This window comes from Coenobita brevimanus, chromosome 23, assembly GCF_032717465.1.
Source record: "Coenobita brevimanus isolate Jiangsu-jjx chromosome 23, ASM3271746v2, whole genome shotgun sequence".
NCBI classification, from domain to species: Eukaryota; Metazoa; Arthropoda; class Malacostraca; order Decapoda; family Coenobitidae; genus Coenobita; species Coenobita brevimanus.
In genome coordinates this window covers 45,732,102-45,742,056 of record NC_136976.1, presented here as the reverse complement: position 1 = coordinate 45,742,056, position 9,955 = coordinate 45,732,102, and the positions used below count along the sequence as shown (strand labels likewise).

Genomic DNA, 9,955 nt, shown 5'->3' with positions numbered 1-9,955 from the left:
TATCGGGGAAGAGATCACTAAAAAGTGTCTTCTACTACCGACCAATGAAAATGGAGAGAAACTGAAGGGAAGCAAAGAGATGGATCCAAACAAGATAGGGAACGAGAACAGAGATCTAAGTAAGTAGGGGTGCCACTGTTACAGATCAAGAGATCTTGAGAAGAAAGAAATTATTCTAATAAATGTCCCCTAGTGTTGATCACAGAGCCACACCAAATGTTGGCAACTGAAGTCACCAAGAAGAAGAATTGGGGGAGGAAAGGAATGAAGGAACAGAAGGAGGGAAATAGAGCTAACAGTGATCCACCAATGGAGAAAGAGACGAGCAGAAGCATGAGGGATAGTAAGAAATAGGAAGAGGTTCAAAGGGGACATCATTGCGGATAAGAAGGACAGTGTCATATGAAGGTGAGGATTCAAGAAAAGTAGAGTCAGGAACAGGAACTGGGGAAGTATGAAGAAAAGTTTCTTGAAGGGAGATAAGAGGATTATTGGAGGAAATAAGAAAACAAAAGTCTGTACAGTGAGTACGGAAGCCTCTAATATTCCAATGAAGGAGTACAAGAACTATGGAAAATCAAGTGTGGGAAGAGTGCAGAGACTGCTTACGGCATTGAGGGAGAGAGTATCCAGAAGGCATAGGTGAATCAAGAACGGAAGAGATTGGGGAAGACAGGGAGAACGTAGAGATCATAAAGGAGGTGGGTGGTTGAATAAAGGAGTGTGGGAAACAGAAAAGACGGGAAAAGGAGATGCTGGAGAGGTGGAAATGGGAGGGGAAAGTGCAGGAGAGGTGGGAGGAATGGGAGTAAGGGGGAGTGAGGAAGGGGGGGTAATGTATTTCTGCAGTGACAAGGGTGGGCAAGGAAGAGGTATAGTGAAGATAACTGATGATATAGTACTTTGCAGGGATTCAGCTTCCATTGGAGAGGACAAAGGCTGAGTGTGAGCTGGTGGCAGTGCATATCTGGTGCTATTGTCTAGAGGAGGGGGAACACTATACAGGTTGTACAGGCTAAGCAATAGATGAAAGGGGGGAGAGACCAGGAATATGAGATGGAGGATACAACGGCACGTTTACGTTTGTTAGCTTGGGAAGAGGAAAGTGAGGGAGGAGATGAACAGAAGTACAGAGTATGGGAAGGTGGGGGTGGAGGGAGCAGAATGAACAAGACAGGGAAAGGAAGAGGAATCAGGAGAGAGGCAAGAGTGGCAAAAGAATTTGAGAGAGGAACAGAAGTAGAGACACTGGACGAGCTTGACACTTGTGACATAGGAGTGGGTCCAGCCACATGGGCATAGGAGATGCCAGGGCAGTGCCCCAAGCAACACGCCTGACGAAGAGCATCATGGAGGGTAAGTCCCGTTTTCCACCTGACGTGAGACACTTCTGCTTCAAAAATGTAGGTGGGACATTTCCTGTAGAAGGCCGTATGTTGTCCCCCACAGTTTGGGCAGGACTGGAAAATAGACATGCAGGTGGACACTGGTTGTCCAGCCTATGAGCAGTTGGGGCAAATAGCTGTAGACCAGCAGTATTTTGCATGGTGTCCAAACTGCCAGCAAGAAAAGGACTGATGATGAGGAGGAACATATTCCTTGATGGAAACAACTGTGTCTCCAATAATAACGGAGAAGGGAAGGTCACGGGACTTTAAAACTATCTCGGCGATGTTTGCTAGTTGTTGGCTGTGTCGTTTGGGAGCGACTGTGTAACACTGTATGGAAAGAATTTGGTGACGCTGTTCAGAGAGGACGAGTCTTACATCCTCAGCACATTAGGAGAAAGGTCTACTCCCAAAAGAGATGTACAAGGGAAGTCAGACTGTACCAGATGTGGAATTCAACTGGACGTCTTGAAAAATAGGAACTGGATTCCTCGACGAGTCCATAAATGTTCTGACTTTCTCTGCTTGTACAGCATTCAGGACTTTGAGGGGGTGAGAGCCATTTGGTCTTACAGGGAATGTTACATCAGAACCAACTGGCCATAGCAGGGAGAGAAGTGACAGGTCATTCGGGAAATAACATTAAAATACTGAGACCAGTTCTGGTGTCCAAAAAGGGAGGTGATCAAAGTAGAAGCAGTAGAAGTAGGGAGTCGGGAAGCAGTATATGGATGGAATGAGGAGGCTGAAGAAACAGTGTGGATAGATGTAAGAAGGCACAGAGGTAGATAAGGTGCAAGGGTTACTATGGATGATGAACAGGTAGACAGAATAGTACATGGAAGGGCCTGTGAGACAGGAGTTTGTGTAGATGAACAGGAAGAAACAAGCTGGGGAACAGTGGAACGGGTTGGAGAAGCACCAAGAAGAGAAGCCAGTGTTGTCATCGGGGTCAAAAAACCTGCAGAACCAGGGGAGGGGGAACCAGAAACTATATCCATAATTTTAGCTAGGAAGGAAAAGGCTCATTGTGACTGTTGAAAAAGAAAAGATTATTTGGGCGGAACGTGGAGGCCAAAGGCCCAGCCAACGACCCAAGTAGGGACCAAGCTCCAAGCATGCAGTCCTTATCCTACCCTAGAAGGGATAGGAACACCGTGTGGGAGAACAAAGTCTCCCAGCACAATGATGGCCATCGGCCATTGGCCTAGAGTCCTACCGCCAAGCAACAGCACCCCCAGATCCGAAAGCTGCCACTTAGCAGCAGTTCCACCCCTGCTGAGCTCTAGCTCTACAAAGGTCCACACACTGGGGTGGTGCTAAACCACCATGACCCCTATAATTGGCCAGACCAATAGACTTAACCTTCCTGTTGCAACTTACTCAAGGTCACTGATGAGAATTTTGAAGAATGCAGAAAATTCCACTCTATTAAATGTCAAAGACAGAATAGAGAGGACAGGAAAAGATGAAGTATCAATAATACAAGAGCCTTGCAAAATTAGCTGAGGCAATGACAGGGACCCAAGGAGGGGAGAAGGTATAGCAGAGTGGAGATGTGTGACCAAACTCCCACATACTTTGGAGTTCATTAAGGTACCCTGCTATAACTCCCCTATACATCGTCTCAATCGAAGACTCCGAAGCCCCCCCACAACACTAATGGGCATTGAAATGGGGGTGTATGACTGAGAAACATACGTTGTAAAAGCAAAGGATACAGTGAGGCTGATATGGAACCACAGAGAATGATACAATGGATATACAGAGTAAAGCTGGATGACAGAACATCTTAAAACTTAAAAGATGCCTGAGAGTGGAATGCATTAGGAAGTAGAGAGGAGGAGATTAAGAGAGTCTGGACATGTTGTGAGGATGGATCAGTAAAAGTACAGAAGTATTGGGAGGCTAAATGAGAGGAAAGCTGAGGAATATATGGGATGAGGTGGAATGTGTTAGTGTTAACCGTAAATCTAGAGGTATAGTACTGTAGAAGTAGAACCCCCACTAAATGGCAATTTTGGAAATTTCAAAGTGCCAGATTTAAAAATCTGCCAGTTATATAAGATTTATTAACGTGTATAACCTATAAATGACTATTATAAGCTACGAGGGTATCAAAACAAGACTTATTTTACATTTTATACTACTGTATAGTGCACAGTCCTCTGCACTCTCCATCACACAGCTGAAGCTGCAGTGCAGGTGTTTGGCAGTTGGTGATGCAATACAATAAGTACACAATGGTCACCACATTATACTCTTGGCATGTTGTATACCCCTGACATGATTGTACTTATTATTTTTTGTAAACAGTATGAAATGTATGCAATCATCTTAACCAGTATAGTATCTGCATTTCTTGAGGTGAACTTACTTAATACTGCACTCAAAATTAATTAAAACGGTTCTTGAAATTCCAGCTGATCCTATGGTTATGGTCTTTTCATTAAAGTCTCTGACAAACCTTCTCATTTATGGTAATGTTAACATCCTCTTCTGTTTCTTGGAATCAGCTTAAATGGTACTGTCAGCTGTTTACAAATACACTTGTCCAATTACAGTGGCACAAAACATCTGAGCAGAATTGATTTTACAGTGGTGAGTGTGATGCAAAAGACAGGAATACTGATGTATGGAGCAAAATTGGCCAAACTGGCCCAAGTTTTCAAAGTCTACACAATTTTGTGTTTTTTCTTCTAACTCAAATATCCTATTCATTTTTTTATACATGGGTGGGGATGCTGTGAGAAATATTTACAAACCTGATTTTTAATGGTGTACTTGAAAGCCTGTTTATTCATTTGTGGTCACTTGTACAGTTGCCATTCACATCACAAGCAAACTAGTTAATATTCAAATGAAAAGACACAAACCACAAAAAGACTTTCCATAATAGGAAACTGCCATGGAAGTTTGTGTATCCTGGAGGCCGGTTACAATTGCTGACAAATAAGATCACTATGTCAAAACACTTAAACAAGAACATGTGGGAAGATGGCACACCAAGTGCGACTCTGAGGTTGTTATTATCGTGCCCTGGCAACTACCATTCAAAAGTATGTCTGATTTCGTGTATGATATGAGACGCATGTGATTCGCGTATATGTTCATGTATAATAATATTCGTGCTTAATATTTTGATTCGTGCATAATATGATACGAAATTGGTCACACTTTTGAATGGTAAGTTGCCAGGGTACGATAATGACAATCTCAGAGTCATGCGCCATGACTATAGTAGTACCAGCAGTACTATGGTACTACTACTACTATTATAGTACTACTATAATGGTACTACTACTACTATTATAGTACTACTATAATGGTACTACTACTACTACCATTTTTACTTTTATTATTATTATTATTATTATTATTATTATTACTTTTCATTTTAACATCTCCCCTGGATCTGTCAGTTATTTTGGGCTGATAGATGTTTTGTTGTCAGTTAAATTGAGTTCCAATGTTATAACAGTACTTGAAGAGCTAGTGCAAACAGACCAAGGTGAAGGAGTGCTTTCAGATAAGCCTGTCTGACCTATGCTATATGCAAAACAGATGTTAAAACTGATGATTATGAAATGATGATGACTGGCAACAGTTTGACACAATAACTCAAGGGAGAATTGTTAAAATATAAATCTATGGTGGCCTGCAGAACACTGATCAAATACTAACTGCCCCCCTCCCCCCAAAAAAAGTGAGAACCCCAGCTCTAATTTACTAGATCATTAGGCATACATCTGTTAGTTATACAGTTATCACCCATTGCAGCGAAGTAAATGCTTCACCATTACAGCCATCATTTAACCCTTTGAGGTCCACTGGTTTGAATGTGGAACCCCATATTTAAATATACTGCATAGGTACTGTATTTCTTCCTTAGTACAATAACTTAACCCCCAATTCTTCTCAAACTGTTATGGGATATAAGGAATGTACAAATAATTCAAATACTGTCAAATATTGAATGATTATCAAAATTTAACTTTCATGTACTGCTGTTGCCAAAAATGCATTTTATCAAAACATAGTATATAAACAAATTTAACTCCTTAACATCTAACAACACCAGCTGACAAGTTAACTCCTTAACATCTAACAACACCAGCTGACATAAACAGCTAACAAAACAAGCACTGATACCATTAGGTCTGAACTAACCTTGAAAAAACACTCATAAACCTAACCTAACACTGACAGCCATGGGCTTCACACTTCAGCTTTTTATTTTTTCTAAATTTTCTAATGCTGTGATCACGGAATGCTGACCCAAACAATAAAAAAAAAAGCTTACGGCATCAAAAATGAAAGGGACATTACAATGCACCATAAACAGAAATCATGAAGCATGTTGTGGACAGATGAATAACTATACAAAACACACACAAATGGTACTACTAATAAAATGCTAACCACAGGGGTTTCACTGAATAGCTACCATACACTGAAGTTGAAAACAAATTTGAAACTGTGGCATATGCTTCAAAGCAACAAAAGGCATTACGCCAACTTGGGTGACATGGAAATTGAAGCAGGTACCAATACAATAATCCTATATCCAAGAGTACAGAAGAATAGCTACTACATAGAAGGTAACTTTACAGTACTGTACAAAGCTGATCTGTCACTATATATTACTGTATACTGGAACGACTTATACATAAAGTGAGGGAAATGTGTGTTGGCAATTATGATATGCAGTACCTTGACTATTTATTAAGGCTAGGGAAATAACAGCAGATCAATCTATTTGGAAGAATTTGGAATGGAAGAGTGTCTGACAAAGATTTTGTAGTCATTTCCACTCCTGTGATGTGCTATAACAGCCACTGGACCAACTCTACTATAGCTGACACGTGAAAGGAAGTGCGTAACTGTGGAAGGTTCTGCCTGAAGTAGGGTCAGGGTTACAGGAGCTTGAATGTGACTGGATGGATGTGCACTCCGTTTAAATGAGCAGATATTCCCCCCCCCCCTTACTCTCTGGACCTTACCTCATTCCAATCTTAGGTGTAGGGAAAAAATAAAAGTCTTAATGATAATAAAAAGAGGAGGATGATCTGGTTTATCATATAAAGCAACAGAACACAAAAAGCCTTAACTCCCAATATGATGAATAAATGAGGTTCTAATGTACTTCTTTTTTCTTTTGAATATTCTTATTAACCCCTAAAGACCACAATTATTTCAGGCAGGGTACCTCCCACAACCACAATTCGGGGGTGATCTTGCGACTTTCACCAAGCGCAACTTGATTGTTCTGAATAAAGAGGAAGAACTTACACACCTGACACCGCAATCCGCACCCCAGTAGGCCAAATGGTTACTGCACAATTGCGCGTCAAAGTTAAAAAACGTTTATAATAGTTACCCCTCGAAAACACTCTAAAATGTGAAAATTTTGATAACTACATATTTTTCTTATTGAAATACATCATTTCAAAGTGCTTTGTCACACCAACCATGAAAACAGGTGTATGTAGGCATGAGGAGATTACTAGGCTGTGGGGATATGGCCTATAGGTACTGGGGCTGGAAATAATAACCAACTTTTAGCATGAAAAGAAAGCACTTCAGTGTGTTCTATAACATCCTGGCGGCCTGATACCTCTTGGGAGTCTGTAGGGGGTGGGTGGGTAGTGAGGGACAAGGAGGGAGGGATGGGGTGGGGTTCAGGGGGGACACAAGGCTAGCAGGGTGGGAGGAGGGGCAAGAGTGGGTGGGAAGGGACACTAGTGGTGGTGGGGGGAGAGATGCAGGTGCGTGGAGGGGTGGGAGGGTGATGGGAGATAAGGAGGAAGTGAGGGAGTGGGGTAGAAGGTGGCATGGAGGCAGCCTAGAGGGGGATGCCCTCCCACTGCCCAGGTTGGTCTTATCCCCCCCTCACGCCACTCAGGGGTAAGTTCTCATTGGCCTGAAGCCATGTACGTCATAATCAGGGCGGATGAAGCGCTTCGCAGTTTTTTATAGGCCCCTCTCACTTGATGCAATTATGCATTTTGGCATAAAATTCAAATCACATCAACTGATGCGATTAGGACTTTAGGGGTTAAAATGCTATGACCTCTTTTAGTTGAATATTACCAGTTTCAGGCTCAACAAAATATTCAAATGTATTCATAGCAGACACAGTTAAAATTACATTTGCATTTAATGTTCCCAGATCTGTCAGAGTTTCATGGCTGACATTCACACAAAACCTCAAAAACAACAGGGATGTCTGGACTAGCATTCTAAGTGCAACACAGTAATATTTTTCATTTAAAAAGTTATCGATCCTTTAGCCTATCGGAGTCTTAATATTCTATTCTTGCTACCATCTGAATGACACCCAACAGATTGAAAGGGCTAGAAACTAGCTCCATCAACCTTCAGTTGAAGGATGTTAATAATATTCTGTTACTGTTACAGTACTGTCAAACATGATTAATTACATTAGGAGACCCCTCATACCGATGATAATAATGGTATAATTTTATCAACCTAATCATCAAAAACAATGTGTGTATTTGGCTTGGTGCTTTGGGCATCCCTAACTGCCTTGACAAGCAGCTTCTCCCTACCCCTTGCCTCCCCACCACCAAAAGGGCATCCTGGCTGAACAAACTTGCATTTAACACTCTTTCTAGCCCTCCGCTGACTCCAACACTCAGTGATACGCTGCCAGTATTCTTCTTCCTCCTTACCAGACAGTATTTCCATTCGGGACCAACAACCAGTTTTTTGATATGCTGTGGCAGCCTCGGCAGACTGAAAACGCACAAAAACATCTTGTTCAGTGGCATTTACATCAACATAAGCCACATCTCCCCCACTGTTTCTTATTGCTTCACGCAGCTTTTTGGGGTCTTGGGGTGGTTCCTCAAAACTTATTTTTACTATGGTATTGGGGGCGAACTGTGGTTTAGTACTAGGGTTCTCCGATGACTCTTTTTCAGTTGATAGTGACATCTGTGCTCCGGAAATAAGGCTGGTATCTGGAAGTAGTGATCCGTGGTGCCATTCCCCTGTGCCCTCTGGAACGACTTGATATCTCTCTTGCAGTTCCCTCTTCAGTGCCTTCATGTTTTCCCACTGTGCATTTAGGTATTTGTTCCTTAGTTTTTTCCAGTCTGCCTTGGACATAACTCGAAGGTATATACTATCCACCTCCTCTTCCTTCTCCTTCTTATTTCGTTTGCGTTTCTTCTTCTTTTTCTTTCCATTGACAGCACTTCCAGAGCTAGTAACTTCATTTTCACCCATGTCATCCTGCATTTGTTCCTCTTTAGCTGCACTTTCGTCAGCTGTTTCCTTCTTTTCATTCTTTGATTCCTTTCTTTTCTTCTTCTTTTCTGAACCTTGCGTTTTTGTTTCATCACATTTTCTCTTCTTTTCCCTCTTTCCCTCACTAGTGTTACAAAGGTCATTCTTCTCAAGATCTGCTTTGGCTTCAGATTTGGACTTTAATCCACCTGTTTGTTTATTGGAATTTAATTCATCTATATGTTTATTACAGCTTTCTTTTACTTCCTGATCACCCACTTTGCCCCCTTCTGCAGCAACTGTTCTACTTTCTACTACATCCTCTCCTTCACATGAACTTGAGTTTCTGACTAACTTTTTAACCTTTCCTCTATCACTTTCACTGTCACTATCATACTTCCGCTTCTTTCCATTCTTCCCCAGTTTCTCTTCCACTTCTTGATTCTGCTTATGCACAGTCTCCACATTCTCATTAGTTTCCTCCATGCTTTCTGACCCCATTGCTTCTCCTTCTTCCATGCCTTCTGTTGGCCCTTTCTTCATGCATTCTTCTTCAGCAGTATCCCCAGTGAAGGACTTAATACTCTGCAGGTCTGCAGGATCTAAAGTACTTGGAATCCTACAATCCAATGCACCAAAGGCTTCGAGTGCTGAGCTGGCCATTGCTGGGGTACGAAACTCCACAAACACAAAACCTTTAGGCCTCCCAGAGTGACGGAAGCGAGGGAGAGAAATGTAGTCAATAGTCCCATACTGCGCGAAAACCTGTCGCACCCATTCGTGATCTGCCTGCATGGGAATATTCTCTACATAAACAGTACACTCTGTTTCATCTTCCTTTGGCTCAATCTTAGTCTTACTGCGTACCTTTTCCCTGTCCTCTGATAACTCTAGGATGGATGATTTGCTGATTGCTGTCCTCAACAGCTCCAAATCAGTGGTAAGAGAACGAATTCGGTTGAATTTGAAAAAGGTGGAGAGAGGGATATAATCATCTACACTAAGCAGTTCAGACATGAATCGATCCTTTGTAACATTAGCAGGACTGAAGTAGAATTCCATCTGCTGGGTAATCTGACTCAATAACTGCTTCTTCCTTCTACGCACTGTCTTCTGCTGTACATCTTCATCAATTTTGACTTTATCTGCAGCAGCCAGGGAGGTGTCTTTGATTCCTTTCAAAATCTCCTTACTCTCTTCCATTATTCCTTGCTCTTCTCCATCCATCTTGTTTCCTCTCCTTCTTACTTGACAACTACTGGCCAGTATGTCAGGCCTCCTCTAGTTCAGCTGTAGACAAGAAACAATGTAGG

General features: G+C 41.9%; 1 protein-coding gene across 1 annotated transcript in view; it reads right to left on the bottom strand.

Annotated features, from left to right (window-relative positions):
* Positions 1-7,578: 7,578 nt before the first annotated feature.
* Positions 7,579-9,955, bottom strand: part of Larp7 (La related protein 7) — a 57,613-nt gene continuing 55,236 nt past the window's right edge. The window contains exon 2 of the mRNA XM_080267247.1: positions 7,579-9,932. Coding sequence (XP_080123373.1) covers positions 7,881-9,869 — 1,989 coding nt within the window. The 5' untranslated portion in view covers positions 9,870-9,932 and the 3' untranslated portion in view covers positions 7,579-7,880. The remainder of the gene's footprint in view (positions 9,933-9,955) is intronic.